Here is an 18,834-nt window from a genome sequence, read left to right as displayed (position 1 = left end):
GACTGAGGGTGACGCATCCTCACCACTGGCTCTCCCTGTCCACACATCCCTCTCAGTATGTCCATGGGAGGGTGAACCCTTCACTCATGCTATTTTGCATTCTTCAGATTTTTGCACCCAGTTGCTGATATTTCCAGTTTTTTTTTAAGCACAGCGGAAACTGCCGTGCCAGCCAACCGTTGCCATAGTTACTGGTTTTAGTGGAAAGCTCAGTATTTAAAGTCTTCGCCTGCTGGGAAAATCTATATTTTTAATTTTATACTTGAAGATCAAAGTCTTGTTTCATTATCATACATGCTTTTTTAAATGTAATATCTTTCCAGTGATGGGATAACAAGAATATTGTTCACACACAAAAGGAGGTGTAACACAGTTCTGCTAATACTTTGCATAAAGTGAAACCTGAAATGATTTCTGCGGACTCCGGCCTTATATAATAACACCATCACTTATGCTCACAGGTTGTGCGTTACCTGTCGCCACGTTTGGCTTGAATGTTCCTCTGCTGCTTGGAGGCATTGAGCTTTTCCAGTCATCGCTGTGTGCTTCCATCCTGGCGTGTTTCCTTACCGGAGTCGGCGCTTGTGCTCTTAGATAACAGGCGCGTCTGTGAAAGCGCTCCTCAATAACAAGCAGTGATTCATCGGCAAATGGCTCTCAAACACTGAATTACAACGAAGTGTAATGAACCTAATTTTAGAACCGTTCTTTCTTGTCGAGAACACATTATGTATTTCAGCACAGAATAAACTAATCTATGTAACTTACACATTCCAGCATTTTCCCTATAGGCCTAACCAGGAAAATGGTTAGGAGATGGATGGATGGATGGATGGATGGCATTTTTGTATTCTCTCTGAAATGCAGCCATATGCTTGAAATGCTTTAAGCCTTAAAGTAGACTGATAACCCCTAAATGCTCATTATTATCGCCCTGAGATGATTATTATCACCCTGAGAGACTTAACCAGTTGTGTGACTGTGATGGGACATTGATCTGCAGGGACCCACCGAGACCTGCCAGCCAGGGGCTGCGGCACTCGTTTTACCGGAATGTTCTGGATTTTAATTCCCAGGAGGACGGCTCATCCGCCCAGAGCTCTCCTTTGTGTGGGGGGAGTCACGAAGAGGAAGGGAGAGGCACCGAATCCTCTTGTTTGGGAGCCCAAAGTGACAGGCCAGGGTGGGGGGAGTTATTTTGGCGCTGGGGAAGCCGTTGCTGACAGGCACCGATGCGGGCTTCCCTGACTCACACCTACACCGGCACGGTGTCACCGTGGCGCCGGCCCACGGCCGCTTCCGCACGCCATTCACACGCGGGCATATGATGCCGCATGCGGCCGCTGGCTCACACGGCCGCCGGTATTTATAGCTGGTCGCGCTTCCGGCAGAGGGTCTGCCTCTCAGCCGTGTTCTGGGCTGTCAGAAGTTCCATTGTTGCCTGTGAGGGGATGGGAGGCGCACATGAATGAGACGCCGCGGGTTTGAGGTGTGAGGAAGCCGGTAGGAATGCGGGTGGGGGCGTTCCCGCGCCGTGTGCCGTCCTGCCATAGAAACCGCGCTGGGCAGCTCTGCTTGTCTTTGGGGGAACGCCTCACTAAACACACATTTATAAAACTTTATTCTGAGTCTCAGCTGCCAGGACCTGCCATAGTGTGTTTCCATTTGCCATAAAACCTGAGAACCATTTATTTCTAACTGAATCATCCATAATTCGTAAAATTATATTCTATTTAACATAGTTTACTTTGCATTTTTTTGCTCATATTAACAACAGTAATCCATACCTAGCAGAGACCCAGTACAGGTGTTTGGGGAAGGACGTCATTCACAATCCAAGGTGAGACGTAGCTGAATCTCCTGATCTCCAGAAGATAGTCTAGAAGGGAAGTCAGTGGAGAACATGACCAATGGCAGGTCCTGACAGGCTGTGCTGGAGGGGCGCAGTGTGAGTTATGAAGCAGCACAGCCCCTCGGTGTGGGTGCTGCGATGATAATGAAACAGGAGTGTTACACACTGCTAAGCCCTGACAAGCGCAGAGTCCCACCGCCTCCGATATGCGTTCACCAGGATTCACCTCCAAGGGGAGAACAGGGGCTCCGCTGCCAAAACCAGAGTGCTGATCTGGACTTTTGAATCGGCCAAAAGGCTACATGGGCAGCGGCTGAGGCCCCGCCCCTCTGTCCCCTGGCCGCGGCGTGCCCATAACGCCACAGGGGCAGCGGCCGAGGCCCCGCCCCTCTGTCCCCTGGCCGCGGCGTGCCCATAACGCTACATGGGCAGCAGCCTGAGTAAAAGCTGAACCACTGCTTTTTCTTTTGCTTTATTTTTTCCATTTTTTAACAACGCCCCGTACCAGTGAGAATGGCAGGCCTGAAGGGCCGTTTCCTACTCTCACAGTGGAGCCCCCAGCTAAGGCCTGGGCGTATTTGACGGCCGTCACCACAGAGAGCCAAGCGTGGTGGGCACCAGAGCCACAGCGCCCCCTAACCGCATGCTGGCACTTTGACAGGCCACGCTTGTTATTACTTAACACTTCACAAGCACTGACCTGTTCTTCAGCACTCTTATTAAAACGTTACATTCAGCACTGCCATATTGACTGGTGCACTTATTTTGCTGTTAAAAAGAGCAAAATCAAAAAACCCACATCACATTCAAATAAGGAAAGTTTCAAAATCATACTTTTAAGCTCTTCAGCACTACGGACAGTAAAACATTGAATTTAGAAATGTATTCTGGCTGTTCCACTCTGGCTCAGTTGGCAGCCTCATGCCTGCAGGGTTGGGGGCTTTTCTCTGCTGTCCCTGTGGTCTTGGGAATCCCTTCAAGAAATCCAGGCTCTTCCTGCAGTCCAAAGACAAGCAGGTAAGTGAACTGGCATCTGTAAATGGTCTATATGTGTGTCTGTCTATCTATGTGTCTGTGTGTGTCTGTGCATTTGTGTGTTAGTATGTCAGTGTATGTGTGTATGTGTGTGTCTGTGTGTGTCTTTGTGTGTGCGTGTGTGTGTCTGTCTGCATGTGTCAGTGAGTGTGTGTGTGTCTGTACTGTATGTGTCTGTGCGTCAGTGTTTGTGTGTGTATGTGTGTGTCTCCGTGTGTCAGTGATTGTGTGTGTGTGTGTGTCTGTATGTGTGTGTGTCTGTCCTGTGATTCACTGGTCCATCCACCATGCCCCCCTCCTGCCTGCCTTGTGCCATATGCAACTTAGGAAAGCCCCCCCCCCCACTATACTACATGAGTGGATGTGGATGATGGATGGATTACCAAGCAAAGAGATTTATTAATAGCCATATTGCACCATGATCTAATTCATGCAGAGAGCACTGAATTCAAAACTGTGTCTGACATTTAGCCAAAAAATTACCATGAAAATTTTAAAATGGCACTGAGTGGACTGTCATAAACCTATTCTGTTTTATACTTAAAATAAATGCAGCCATCTCACTTCATAAAGTGACATTTGGCTAAATTGATGTAGTCTTTTTTACAGAGGATGCAGAAAGTCATCATTTCGTGAGCCTATTTTATAGTAGACAGCATGCTTCTACTGTCAGACTGTTTCATAACATGACAAAAACTGTGAATTGCTGATGCCTTTCTGGTTTAATTCTGTTCCAAAATGAAACACATATACACACGAATATGTAGAGAGAATGATGAGATGAATACCTTATATAAAATTAACATTTGCATGTTAAAATCTTGTGCATGTCTAACGTAGCAAACGTATGTCCCAGGATCAGAATTTAGAAATTTCCTCTGGGACCAATAATTGCTCATTTTAACTCTAATGGAAATTCAAATTCTAAATATTACTAATGCAGTAATACTTTCCTTATTACGTTGTAAATAGCAGCGTGTAGGTAACATCACAGCAACACCTGGAATGCGATTAAAAATGCCTACAAGGATGCTATGCTTAGAGATCAAAGACGTAGCCACGTATTAAAATAACGGCACCCCGATCTACCCCCCCCCCCACCCCCCAAAAAAAAGAGGACTACAGAGGGGCTTCGCTGTACGTGCTTTTCACTGTGAGTTCTATGCAAAATGCTGCGTACAGCACACTTGTCGCTCAATAAGAAGGGGTACGTTACAAAATCATATTATTTTATGTCTTGCGTCTAGGTATCAATACCTTCCGTTCCCACATGGCTGGTTTTCCCAGCCTATTTTGAAATGTCTCTCAGTGCGTGTCCATCCTAAAGCTGGAGCTGCTTGCATTTGATCGCGTTTAACGGGGCTGCACTGGAATCCCACTGCCAGTGACCAGTGGGACTCAGAGCCGAAGCTGGTCCGGTGGCTGGGCGCGTCACGGAACCGCGGCTCCTTTTAAGGCGACGCTCGTCACATCCTCTGTCCATCTTTGGGCATGGCGCTGAAAGGCAGGACGCAGCGGGGAATCCTGCGAGCCGGAGGGTATAAAAGGAGAGGAGCCGGGAAGCGCCGCCGTGAAACCGGGGAATCCCTCACACAGTAACAGCGGCGGTACCGGCGCCCAGGGACAGGACACATCGCACAGTTATTCGCCAACCGGCTCCTGGAAAGCGGACGATATGCTGGCCAACATGGACTTCGCTTCTCTCGAATATTTCCCCTGTAACTCTGAGAATAGCTGCAGTCCCACGTTAGGGATTGAAAGTATTGGATCGAAAGAGACCGAGAAGGTTTGCAAGGAAAGAGAATCGCCTATTCAGTTCACTCAAGGTTGGTCCTCTTACCTTTCAAAACTTTATTTCAGTATAAAATTAGATAGGCTATATGCTGTCATCGGTATTAAAGGTGCAATCGCACAATATTCAGGTGGCGCGGATGGGTAAATTACAGTAATGATGAATGAATTAGTTCATTACATAACAGTTGCAAAATTTCCCAACACGTGTCTCCTTTTGCAGATGGTGCACAAATAAACCAGAAAACCGAGGCGTCGGATTTCTTTCTGGACCCAAGCAGAGGCGCCGAAGACGATCCTGGTTCTCCTTTCGCCTACTCCGGCAGCTTCTACATGGAGGGCTCCCAGGGACCGCCATGCAGCAGCGAGTCCCTCCTCAGCATGATCACAGAGATAGTCGGTGTTAGCACCTTGTCCGTCTCCGATGTGCACATGTCACTTTCGTCAGCCCAGCCGCTTGACAGCATCCGCGACGAGAACTTGCCGGGCAGAGGGTCCATAAGCACGGGGGGCACCGCTCCTCACCCCACGCAAAATTGCCATACTCAGCCCGCAATGGTGTTGGGCCTGCAGGACCCCTCCGCGGTGCAGCCTGGCTTTCATGCTTACGAATACCAGACTCAGAGGCCGCCGGTGCCAGACACGTTTCCAGTCGTTGTCAAGAATGAATATGAAAACACTTGCTATGAATGGGATCATTTCTGTAAACCACATACTTATTTGCCATTGGGCTTCGGGACCGGAATAGCGACGGAAAGGCGACCCGACCGGGTGGATTATAAAGGTTTTGTCCCCGCATTAGCTCCTGCTGGTCCTGCCTCACAATCTGCCTTCAAGCCGGACGCCGCTATTAAACAGGAGCGCTGCTTCGCATCCAACTGCGCACAAAGTTTTAGAAGCTACCCGCAAAGCGCGAGTCATGCAGTGAAAGCTGATCGCAGTGCTGAGATGATGGCTGATCAGCGCGGCATCTCCTGCACCTCCTCGGCACTGTCGGTCGGGATAGACGCGCTTCTCTTCTCCGCTCCTGCCTCCGGTGATGGGCGTAGGGAAAAGACGACACGCATCAGAAAAACCCCCGCAAACCCACACGCTCCCCCCAAGGAGAAGCCGTTCATGTGCCCGGTGGAAAGCTGCGACAGACGCTTCTCACGATCAGACGAGCTGAACCGGCATATTCGCATCCACACTGGCCACAAACCCTTTCACTGCCGCATTTGCTTGCGGAGCTTCAGCCGCAGCGATCATCTGACCACCCACACCCGGACTCACACGGGGGAGAAGCCCTTTTCCTGCGAGGTCTGCGGGAGACGCTTTGCCAGGAGCGACGAGAGGAAGCGGCACGGACGAGTGCATCTCAAACAGAAGGAGAAGATGGAGATGAAAGCGCAGGTCCTCGCAGCCTGCTCCTTTGCGGGACCCGGGAGGATGTGATGGAGCCCTTTGCACACGGAGCTCCAAGTCTCCCCGACGTATCAAGGCTATAAAGTCGGGACGCAGCAACTGCCTGGAAAGCAATCCTAAGGAATATGAAGGTGTCAGAAAAGTCCTAAAATATACCGCTAAGTGTCAGCCATTCTTTGTATCCTCAAAGTTTCTGCGGGGCTGTGAAGATGCTCTCTCAAAGCCCACATAGGCGTGGGTGGGAGTTCAGGACCCGCCTCTCTGGACAGCTCCGCTGGGGGACACGCACACGATGAGCACCGAATTGCGCGACGCCACACTGATTATTTATGGAGCTTGGATGGACTTTGTGATACCTGGTGTTTTTTTACTCGTGTGTTTGTGTGTGTGTGTGTTTTTTTTTTTGTTTTTTTTTGCGTGATAAAACCATGTTACAGAATCGCATGATACTGTTCTTATACAACGCGTTTGTTTAAATTGGATGGCGACACCACCCGCAGAAAGTTGACTGCTTAATGAGAAAGAAAAAAAACTGAAAGATTGTAAAGAATAAACGTATAAACAGATCCTTCCTGTCAGGATATGAAAAAAAATCCCTTTGTTGACTTAAACAATTTATATTTCTATTGAATTTTGTTATTTGGATACATACTTCATATGTGAAATCTTTTGAATCAATGTCAAATAAATGCTTGTATTGATTATTGGATTTTTTTCTAATGGCGTGTATATATGAGTTTATATGTTTTTAACAGATTTTTTTTATATTTTGCCCGTGGATTGTAGCACGGGGGCTAGGCCTATGTATACAGGTTTAATGAATGTAGGGGGTTTGATGCAGTAATTTTAATGAATTTGTAATTTAGCGAAGCTGGATGCAGTTTGTCCTAACTCAATGCTGCAAAACAAAACAGCCAGTTTACTATTTTCCCACGTCAACCATGCGCGGACAATACTGTTTCTGAAAAAGAAGTCAAAATCAATCGTATTAGAGGAATTGCCATAAATAAATATATGTTTCTAGTAGTTCATTAGAACTTGTAAATGTCCGGGGGCTCTGGGCACTAGGGACGGAGTATTCGCGAATGTGACTATTGTGAATTGATAAGCAATCTACTACAGCTTTGTAGCTGAGCACGTAGCACACATTGCTGCCAGATTGAAAGCGTGACTGTAAATACAATCAAATGACACACGCAAAAGAGAAATATATATTGCATTTAGGTAGTATTAACAGATTTTTACAATCAGTCTGTATAAATGTATTTAGCATAAAATACATGAAACCGTGTACTTTTAAACATGTACAAATGTTTTTACTGTACAGTTGAACGCATTTTTATTACAAAAGTTTACGAATAAAATGACTGACTTTACAAATTCCCTGTGTAGAGCTGTGTGTTTATGTCTGTATATCACACATTCCTCCAGAACTTAAGTCCAAGCATTAATTTAATTGATTTCACCTGTTCCTCAGTTGTGTGTCTGTAGGCTAACGTGGTCTGGAGGCCTCTCAAATGTTGTACCCGCGGTTCTCTGTTAGGTGCTTCAGTGTGTCCTGTTAGTCTCCTCTCTTCTCCCCTCCTCTGCTGCTCCACACCCGGTAATGGACCCCCCCCCCCCCCAATCTAATCACCAGTTCTCGCAGATGTGTGTCGTGTTCCCGCATCCCAGCATAAATGGGCCAATAACTATGGACAGGGCAGTTCAATTGATTTGGGATTTCGGCAAGTTTTAGACACACGAAACATTGAGCCGCCTCAAAGTGTAAATTAATACAGTACTTTAAATTCATTCACTGGGCTCATCTCTTCTTCGTATCGCCGGGTTTCCATGGCCATTCGCGTTTACCCTCCCAACTCGGGATGCCGATGTTCTGCCATTGTTTTGCTTCCTTGCCAGAATTTGCTACCACAACAGAATTTTTTAGTTATATTCGTCAGTTTTTGTCAACATATCCGACCCATTGTTTTTTTAATGGACATTTACATAAGGATTTATGTTATCAAAATAACATTAAATGGAGGTATCCGTTTAATTTTGCATGTGGTTGTATACCACCAGAAACATATAGGCCTACATTTCAGTGGGGTAGCATTTTTTTTTAAAAAGAAATGTATTGGCAGGGAATGAATGTAAAGTCGTTTATCATTAATAACAAACATTACATGATTATACGGTTATGTCTGTTATTATTATATAATATTTGTTATTAATGTAGCCTATATCAAAGCTATTAAAGGTATGTTACGATGTTAAGGTATGTTAGGATGTTAAGGCACGCTCACGTGCTGCTTAGGAATGTTCTACGAATGTATTATAAAGGCATTATGAAGCTGCAGTTATTGTAAAGCGTTACCATATATTAGAATACATAAATAACGGAGGTGATGTTTTTAAAGTTGTAGCCCTATGTCTGCATGCACATGTTATGTTTTGTATTGAACATGATATTAAACATAGAGCGTGGGGTATTGCCGTTCAGTTTGAATTTGCATTACATTAGGAGGCTAGGTCTGAATTAATAAGAATGCAGTTCATTTTATTACACTGAAAAAAGCGATGCTGAACATTTGTATATATGACATAAATTAACTCTGTGACATTAACAATAACAATCCTTGTTTGTATCTTTACATAAAAAATAATCATTTGAAATTGATATGCATTTGTTCAAACTACAATATATTGTATGATTTTTCATTTACAAGCGTTTTTAGGTTATCCCAGTCGATCTTCGCAAGTTCAAACACTCAACAAACAATAAGCTTGTTTATTTAATTTAATATTTTACGTTGTTCTGTAATTGCGCCACCTGATGCATTCTGGGTCTTGCATGGGAAACACGAGTGCCACATTCCCGCAGGCTGGACGCGTGCTTGAGTTCACGAAAGTTTAAGGTAAGAATAAAGTTTTCCAATAAGCGTCTATGTGAGATAGTGCTGTCTTTTTCAGCTTTAATAATGTTTTATGTAGTTTTTTTTTTCATGCTCTGGCTCGGAACGCCCGCCAACAGAACTTCCAGAAATTACACGCAGCCCGATATTAATGCATTGAATTTCATGAAGAGCGTAACTATTTTGAAAAAAGGAAGGTGTAGCTTGTCTTTTTTAACGTGTTTTCATGTAACTAGGGACATTTTTCCTCTATTAACGAGCTAATTTCTTCGAACAACTGTCAGTTAAGTAACAGCTGAATGCCGGAGATTTCCCGAACAGAAGATCCGGGGGCTTTTTACTTTTTGTAGCCCATAAAACCTGTACGTTAACCGTCTCCCGCATGTGAAAAATTAAAGAAACATCCACAAATAATTTAAAACGAGAGAAAGAAATCTACCGCAACTTTTAAGTAGAGACCAGATGAGCACTGGTCCTGTTTTTTTTCCAAGTTCAAGCATAGAGATCACCTGTCTTTATCATTTAGCTATTGAGAAACAAATATAATGTCTTCCTGCATGAATGAAAAAAACGTTTTCTTTTAAAGTAATGCTGCTTGTGCACCACTGCTATGCGTGTTTTTTATTTGAACTTTATAGTTAAGTTTTTTTTTAAAATTTTAAATAAAGTATCATAGACCTGCTGCTGCTGTGTTTGTAATCTACTGCAGTCTACATCTAGGCCTCTGAATTCCTCATAGCCTGGTCTGTAAATCCATAATTTATTCCAACCTGATAGTTTGCTTCTGAATGTTCTGTAGAAAATATAGAAGTAACACTACAGAAATGATAAATGTGGAAGATGTTTAATGATGAAATTTAGGTCAAATCTGTAAAGTTGAGTCGCTAGTTGTCATGGATTTTGGGTGTTTTATTATAGTGTGGTTTTGGTTAATTGCCATGGTCAGTAACTATGACTTTTCTTTATCAGCTGTCTCTAAACTGGATGAAGATATTCTAACTACGGATTAAGGTCTGTATATAGTATACAAACACTTGGTTAATTGTAGTATTGAATGTGAGGCAAAAATTAGTTTGTTTACTCTTGAGCCTGACAAGAAGTTGCGCACATATATATATATATATATATATATATATATATATATATATATATATATATATATATATATATAATTTTTTATTTTTTTTTACAACTCATACATTTGTGTTGCATTCTACTGAACAGAAATGTGTGTATTTTTGTCCAACCCATTAACATATTTAATGGGGATAAAATATAAAAACTAATAGAACATATATTGCACTCCAGTACACCAGCACCACACAGCCACCTAGTAAAACCTCAACTTTTACTTTTTATGGGATGGATTGCAAGATCTGTGCCTTTGTTATTTTCGTATCTCTAATATGCAGAAAAATATTAAATTTAATTTAAAAAGAGCATGCTGGCACATGCCTTATTTTGTTATGTGTCAGCAAGCGGCCAGCAGGCGAGCAAGGAAGCAGGAGAGCGAGCCGGTAATACGGACAAACGGGGTTTAATCGAAGCAAACGGAAGAACAAAGCAATGCACATGACAATACAATGACGGAACTGGGGACTACTGACTCAGACGAGGACTAAATACACAAGACAAGCTAGACTTAATAGGACACAGGCGAGCACAATCAGGGTTGAACACGAGGTAATGAGGGGGGCGTGGCACACATCGGGATCGTACGGAGCAGGGTGTGACAGTTATGTATTGTTAATTTAATTTTTGAGAGCTGCTGGATTTTGCTTTGATTTTTGCCTCATCAGTGTACAGTATCTGTAACCGTGAATATGAACGTTACTGTTATGGTGTTCTGACCTCTAAGAAAAACTGTCAGTTTTGTTCTGATAGCATGTCTTGTACTGACAGCAATTATCCATTCAGTCAGTGTTCATAGCTCTGTGGAATAGATTTTTTTCTTTTATTGTCAAAACTTTTATTTTATTTGAGCTAACTGACAAGTTTTGTTTTGGGTTTAGATGCATAAATAAACCTGAGATTGACTCTTGTGGGTCTCGTTAATAGTATGTGTGATAAATCAATTTGTAAGAAAATGGTGAAAATAAATCACTGGTTTGCCAAAGCCAAAGATGCAACCCAGTATCTCTTGTTTGGTGTTAACAGTCCACAATTTAAAACTTTCACATCAGATAATTTGATTTTTGTTCTTCAAAATATGACTTAAAGAAAATTATACAAATTGTTGTTAGCAACTAATTCATTAATCAACTAATAGTTGCAGCTCTTGGTTATTTATCATTATGGTCAAGTCTTGGCTCCATGCACATTGATTTGTGATGGGGATTGTCACAGATAGAGGACATATACTTTTTGAGTAAACCAAACATGATTTGAGTTGTTGTGTCTGATCTACTTAAAAAAGGTAAGGCAACTTTTTGCATCACTTTATTATGTAGATAAAGTAAAGCTAGTCTTTGTGTAGACTACTTGATTTTTTGTATGTAAGAAATGAGTTTTGGTAGTAATTGCAACTTAATTTTACAAGTAAAGAAAACTTGGCTTTATTAAATAGATGTTACTCATAAAATTAAGTTAACTCATTTGATAAACTAAGTTGGCTTTACTTGAAAAATAACGTTGATTTTACTTAGTAAATTCAAGTTGGATTTACTTTAAAACCATAGGTCTTACACACAATAAATTAAGTATCTTATACAAAGATTAGTCTTGCTTTATCTACACAATAATCTGATGCAAAAAGTTGCCTTACCTTTTTTAAGTAGATTAAGGTCAATATTTTTATCAGTGTATACTGGCTTTGGATAAACTGACAGCCGCCTTACATTTCGCTCGACTTTGTTCCTAAGCTAGTTAATCATTACAGAGCAACAATGGCTCCATTATAATCCATTAGAATCCTGCGTTAAGCGGTATGTTAACACAAAAATGCAAGATGATCAAATAGCGGAAACTAGGGGAATTTGTCGGCACTTAAAGGTAAGGATGGGCAAAATGACTGCTTTTTGGGACACAGTTACTTTGATTCAGCTCACCTGGAAGATTCGCTCTGATTTGTTCTCCAACTCGTTCACTGGCATTTCCTGTTTGCATAAAACAGATCTGAAACACCTGTGTTCCGCTATGTAAAAAAAGCCTATTATTTAGGCTAAATAGTGTCGCGGTCGGTGCCCATCTGTCCCTGTCCTACGTCTCTTATCCCCTTTGCTGGCCATCCTGCTCCCTCTTCTTTTGTGCAGCACTTAATCCCTAGTATAGGTACCTGCTCCCCATGGCTACTCTGTGGCTTAACAGGATAAGGGATGGGCTGCTTTTGACATTCCCCTTTGGTAATTGTGGGTTCGAGGCTACCCAGAAGCCATCCTCATCTGTTGGCTGTTTGATATAGTTGATCCCCATGTTTAATTTGTCTTGTTTTTGGTTCTCTGCTCCTGCCTTGGTTATGTTCTGTTTTACTTGGTTCTTGATTTTTCTTCTAGTGTAGATTTTCTTTTTTTTTTGTCCCGCCACCATGGTTTCCTTTGTTTCAGGTCTTGTACGTTCCTTAGTTCTGTGTACATTAGCATTAGCTACTTTGCTCGTGTCTTGTCCTGTGCCCCTGTTGATTGGTTGCTTTTGATGATTCACACCTGCCCTTTGTTAGTCCTCATTATCAGTGTATTTAAGTGCCTGCCTTTGTTCATTTCCCTGGTTGGTCATTGTGAGATGTTACTCTGTGACTTGTGTTACTATGTGTGAGAAGTTCTGTCCCCTGGCGTGTTCCCGGTCTTTTTGGTTTTGGTTAGGGTGATTCGTTTTGTAAAGAGACCCCTCTGTCTCGGAACCGCAAGTGGATCGTCACGTTTTTCCCCCCCACAAGCGCCATGCCCCCTCCTGTAACAAAATAGTGTAAGATGTAAGTTAAATACCACCAATAAGTCACATGAGAGAAATAATATTTGCTATTTAATTATAGTCTAATTCTTGACAACATTGTAGCTACTCATGTTACGAACTCAAATCTCAGAGCTCATCATAGAAAGTCACTCTCATTCACCCAGTCACTTACTAACTCATTCACTACTTCAGGTTTCTTGATCAGTCATGACCAATTTCTGCTTCATCCACTCACTCAAGTCATTGGGAGAGAAAGTCTCACATTCACAGTTATCCCTTGTTCTTTAGGGGTATATATGTTCAGTCCCCGGTTTAGTTTCCAGCCAATCATATGCTCCCTTACAGCACGCCCTTGCATGTCTCACTGACTCTCACTGGCCATAGTCGAGGAGGGAAGCAGCATTTATGTCATATTTCTGTGGACAAGAAGGGAAGTGAACTTGAGTGTATAGTTCTATAAGGGACTCGCAAACATCACATCACTACTTGAAGGACTGATGCATGACGGTGGCTTAATGGGATCTTTTAATGCAAGAAGCCATTTCTCTTTTGTATGTTTCATTTAATAGCTGGCACTGTAGATGCATTTTATTCATACGTGAGAAAGGATTTGCTGTCTTACTGTCATTGATCGTACCTTGCAGGCTGTGGCTATGCAAGCCTCCATTCAACTCCATTGGCATCAACTGTTTCGACCCATTCATTATGAAGTACGGGTGTCGCCAGGAGATGTGAAGGGGATTATATAAGTATATGACCAAGATGTGTGCACTTAGATCTTCTTTTCTGCTCTCCTTGAATTACTTTATTGCGTGAAGGGATCAGCCATTCAGATTCCTTTATACCAATTTTGTTGACAGAGACCATGAGCTGTGAGAGGCCTTTGAGGTGATGCGGTCTCAGCTGAAGGAACAGCTAGCTGAGTAGAAAATCCGCTTCAGGTTCAATCTTCCAGATGCCTCTCATTTCGGAGGGGCTTGTGAACAAGGGGTGAGGTCAGTGAAGTCGGGGTTGAGGGTGATCGTTCAAGAGTAGAGTCACTGCCAGACTCAGTCCTGCAGAAGGTCCTCATCGCAGTCGGGAACATATTGAATTCCAAACCTTTGGGTTATGTGTTTGCAGACCCAGCTAACCTAGAACCAATAACACATAACATCCTACTCATGGCACAACAAAATTCTGCTCTTCTTCAGGCCTTCTTCCAATAACATGCTGGGTAAAAGGCCATGGAGACACAGAAAAGTGTTGGCAGATAACTTCAGAACAGCCTTCATTCGCTACTACCTACCAGGACTGCATCATCATGAGTGAGGAGTTGGCAGCAAAACACTTAACATGGGTCAAGTTGTTCTCTTAGTTGACCCTCAGGTGCCACATACCCACTGGCTAGTGGGTGGCATCACCAACACCTTTGCCAGAGCAATTGGACAGATTCGATCTGCCTCAGTGAAGGTTGGAGAGAAATCTTACATAGGTCCAGACACCCGACTGGTTCAGCTTCCCGAACTCATAGAGTAGGAAGAGAGTGTTTCTTTCAGTCAGTCAGTCAGTCAGTCAGTCAGTCAGTCAGTCAGTCAGTCAGTCAGTCAGTCAGTCACAGTCAGTCAGTCAGTCAGTCAGTCAGTCAGGTCACCCACTCTGACAAGGTTAACTGACCCTCACAGTGACATTATATCACTGATGTGACATGCAAGCGAAAGATAGAAAACCGATCATGCAAATCTCACGACTCTCTTTTTTTTTTAATGTGCACCCCGCGCTGCCCCCACCAATATGCTGCCCTGGAAGGCTGCCCATGCCGCCCATACCTAAATCCACCATGCACATCCACAATCCCTCACTATAATGTACTTCCATAAAACATCTCATATCCTGATTCTTTTAGTTCCATTAAATAAACCCTACCTTAAAGTCATTCCTGGCTGGGGCCAGAGTCTCTGACCGGAATCTTTCTCCATATTGGCCACCTCTGCCAGCATTAATCTCCCTCGTCAGTGTAGATGTGCTACCCTACCTGACACTAAGTATACCCTAACCAGCTGAATAAATGTGTCAGTGCTTTTTATCTGAATATTCCCAAACAGAATCACCAGCTTCTGCTTATTTTCTGTTTTTATACTTAAACACTGATTTTTTTCCCCCTCCCATTGTTTTTTGCTTAGGGTTAATAGTTTTGCAGTTTCATCAGTGACGTGCGCAGACTTTTCAGGGTAATGTGGCCAAGCAGTAAATTTTCACGATGGGTTGCAGGTTCTGAAGATTTCGCATGATTATCAGGTCTCGGCAAAGGGCACTTAAACATTAAAGGGGGCAACTTTGTTCTGGCAATAGTGTTAGATCTCAGGCATCACCAGTCACCCGCCCCCCGGTCCTCCTGTCCATGTCGCTGTTGCTCTATCCTCAGCTAACTAGATTTGTATTCATGCTTTTACTTTGCTACAATGGGAAGATATGACTCACTCTTATACAAACCTTCAAGATAAAGTACTCGTCATGACAACAGGAAGAGTTCACTCCCGTTACATCACTGCACCTATAAGGTTTACATTGTTACATTGCTGCACAGCATTAATAGAACTGCTTGCTCAAAACGCTCACTTCCCCATTCCTGACACACACTTAATTGAGTTGCCATGGAGACGTTGCATGTTAGTCTTTGTACCGACTGTCTCAGTTAAGCTATAATTCAGAAGCTAAACCCAATGAAGTCTTGCCAACTCTGTGACACAAAATTATGAATGAATATTGTGACTAAACTACTGAGGGAATGGAGCACACAGATTAGGGAACTCTCACATCAGTCTACCGTCTCTCAGCCGCCAGATAATGGTGGCATCCACAGCCACCTCAATAAACAAGCACCGTTCTGTCAGTAAACACTGCAGCTAGAGAGGGAAGCAATCTGCCGAACAGTACACAGCCTTCCCTCAGCACCAATTTCCACTGCGCCAAGCAGATACTGCTGTCCTGCTGACTATCAATCCATCCATCTTCTGAAGCTTATTCGCAGCCAGGTTTAGTTTACATGCCTCACTAGCTCACACACACACACACACACACACACACACACACCTTTGGGTAACTGCAATTAACCTCAGCGTGTTTTGGGCTGTGGTGGGCAGAGAACCCGTTGGAAATCCCGTGCCAATATGGGGAGAACATGCAGACACATGGAACCCTGGTGGAGGCCTGAAGCCAGGTCCCATGGCAGTGAGGCACCAATGCTCACCCTTTGCACCACCACAATGTCCGTCTTGCTGACTCTTGGGGTTCATTATCTTGATCTCACACTCAGTCACAGTCATATTCAAAGGCGATTTTGAGACATCAAGTCAACTTCCTGAGGCAGGAACCCCACACAGACAGGAGGAGAACATGCAGATACAGTTAAACACTTCATATTGACATTAAACACTTCAATTTAGGTCTTTGATAACTAATTATAAACTTAACTCCTAGAGCCTGAAACACATCCTTAATTAGAAGTGGTGTTGGTTGGCACAGTGGTTAGCACTATTGCTTTGTACCTCTAGGACCCGGGTTTGAGTGTCTGTCATTGCCCTATGTGTGTGGAATTTGCATGTTCTCCCTGTGTTGTGGGGTTTCCTCTGGGTACTGAGGTTGAGGTTAACTGGAGTTACTGCCTTTGCATGTGTGAGTGACTGGTAGGTGAAAGGGGCCCCCCCTGGGGTTTTCTGTGCCTGTAGCCCCCAGGAGTGGCTACCTTACAGCAGGCAGGTAGGTGGTTGGTCTGGCCTGGCAATGAAGACTGACAGGCTGCCTGAAACTCATTATTGGAGGAATCAGAGTCGAAAGCCAGTGCTATGCTGAGGGTGAGGAGATGGTTGCACTGTGTCTCGTGTCGGAAAGGAATCTAAGGCTGCTCCAGGGTCAATGGTGAGTAGTGAGGTAAGAAGTGTGAGTGTGGACTGACCATTGTACTGTGGCCCCAGTCCCAGGGGATGTGGGCTGTAACGTTCAGCTTCAGCTTCAGAAATCAGCACAGGAAATGGCTCCATGTGAGATTGTATAATCTTTGGCATGCATGTAGCTGTTGTGACTTGCTTGTTGTGTGATTCAGGCTGGGCTACTGCAAGCGTTACTGTAAAAGTCCTCTGCGTTACTGACCTGCCTCACTGTCTGGTCTTCTTACTTATGTGGGCGATCATCTTGGCATTCCTCAGATGCTCAGGAAACCGCAGGTGTGTCATGTCACTCTCTCATGCATCACTTTCAGCTGTGTCACTCTCAGGAATATCACTCTCAGCCGTGCCAGTCTCAGGTATATCACTCTCAGGTGTATCACTATCGCATGTATCACTTTCAGCCATGTCATACTCAAGTGTGTCACCATAAGCTGTGTCACTCTCAGGAATATCACTCTCAGCCATGTCACTCTCGCATGTATCACTTTCAGCCATGTCATACTCAGGTATGCCACTCTCAGCTGTGTCACTCTCAGGAATATCACTCTCAGCCATGTCAGTCTCGGGTGTATCACTCTCTGCATGTCATTCTCAGGTGTATCACTCTCAGGAGTATCACTCTATGGCAGAGCACCCTGTGCTGAATGGCACTTCTGCATGCCATTGTTTCCAGAACGTGACACAGATTGATTTAGGTCAGACCATAATGCTTAAACTGAGTATGAATGTTGGAACCCTCATTTATAAAAGGATTTATTACTATATTTTCCCCTTATTGAAGTGTATTCATGCTTTAAAAAAAAATCTATTAATAATATAACATAACATAAAAACATAAAGTTACCAGCATCTATCTATATCACACCACATTTGCTGAGGAAGATTGGATCCGTACTTCAGTAGAATGCTTTCAAACCATTTAAATTAAACCTCCAAATCTAGCATTTATTTTCTTTACAAAAGAAAAACAATATAATAAAATGAAGGAAAACTATTAATATGTAAATGAATTCAAGAATTCAGCAGCTGGGTCATACCTAGACCGTAATCCAAAAGAAATCAATCTGAAAATCACAAGGGCAATCCATATATATGATAAGGTGCATTCTGTTACCATGGTAACGGCTGAGTCATGGATAGTATGTGCAGAACGTTAGGCATTATCAGAGCCTTACTAAAGATCCTCGAGTTTGCTGTTAATCAGTACAGCATCCTTAAGGAAACTGTATATCTGCATGGATAAACATTAACTGGAATCACTGGAGAAATCACTCTAAATAACAGACATATTTAAATAAGGAGACCTTTAGATGTTCTACAGGAAATAATTTCAAGATTCATATAAATCTTAGATGTTTCATTCAATACTGCAAAAGTATAATATTAACCATTTCAAGACATCTATAGCATTTTATTCAACGAAAGATTTCTAAAATTCATATATGTAAATGATAATTAAGTTTTAAATCATACACATTTTTAGGTGTTTTGGATAATATAAAGTTCACTGGAAAATATAATATGCTTAAATTATGAATGCATAAAATGCTTGAATATATTTCAAATTAGAATTTCAAATCCTGGACTTGAAATTTGAAATTTCAAGTTTAATTCTTAATTTCTTCATAATTTAAGTAGAAGCTGCACAAGTCTGGTATTGTTATTAATTGAATAAACAAAACTACAACTTAGACAACCACTGCCCTGAATTTACCCAGTTTAACGAAAGATTTGTGCTCCCGTTTCCAGAGGAGTGATTCTCTGCTGCCCTCTGCTGCCCAGAGAGACCTTTGTTCAAAACTAATCGCTGGTAGTGATGAAATGGATACATTTATTTTTTAATGTACATTTAGTTACATTGAATAGTTTAAAAACTCCGGGTTTTTACACAGTTTTTCAGATGACAGTGATCAATAAGATAAAGTTGGGCGATATATCGTATTGTGGCATTGACAGGCGACTCCCTTACTGGGGAGCTCGTGTGCATCTCTCTGCTGGAACTGCATAAAGCCACTGTCTGTTTACTGTTGCGAATAAGTGT

At 42.8% G+C, this 18,834-nt stretch overlaps 2 protein-coding genes across 2 annotated transcripts in view; both read left to right on the top strand.

The window, feature by feature from the left end:
• The first annotated feature begins 4,170 nt into the window (after nt 1–4,170).
• LOC111859269 (uncharacterized) lies at nt 4,171–7,463 on the top strand. The gene is made up of 2 exons (XM_023841796.2): nt 4,171–4,713; nt 4,902–7,463. The coding sequence occupies exons 1-2, from the start codon at nt 4,563–4,565 to the stop codon at nt 6,110–6,112; spliced, it is 1,362 nt and encodes a 453-aa protein (XP_023697564.2). The 5' UTR covers nt 4,171–4,562; the 3' UTR covers nt 6,113–7,463.
• Nucleotides 7,464–8,727: 1,264 nt separating this feature from the next.
• Nucleotides 8,728–18,834, top strand: part of LOC111859264 (F-box only protein 41-like) — a 45,127-nt gene continuing 35,020 nt past the window's right edge. The window contains exons 1-2 of the mRNA XM_072697785.1: nt 8,728–8,982; nt 9,949–9,990. The gene's annotated coding sequence lies outside the window, so the exon portion shown is untranslated. The remainder of the gene's footprint in view (nt 8,983–9,948; nt 9,991–18,834) is intronic.

Source organism: Paramormyrops kingsleyae, chromosome 12 (genome assembly GCF_048594095.1).
Source record: "Paramormyrops kingsleyae isolate MSU_618 chromosome 12, PKINGS_0.4, whole genome shotgun sequence".
Classification (NCBI taxonomy): domain Eukaryota; kingdom Metazoa; phylum Chordata; class Actinopteri; order Osteoglossiformes; family Mormyridae; genus Paramormyrops; species Paramormyrops kingsleyae.
This window is presented reverse-complemented; position numbering and strand designations above follow the sequence as displayed.

Coding starts and splice junctions, on each gene's coding strand:
- LOC111859269 (XM_023841796.2), top strand. CDS start 4,563: ATGCTGGCCAACATGGACTTCGCTTCTCTCGAATATTTCCCCTGTAAC. Junction 4,714..4,901: donor GCCTATTCAGTTCACTCAAG/GTTGGTCCTCTT, acceptor CTCCTTTTGCAG/ATGGTGCACAAATAAACCAG.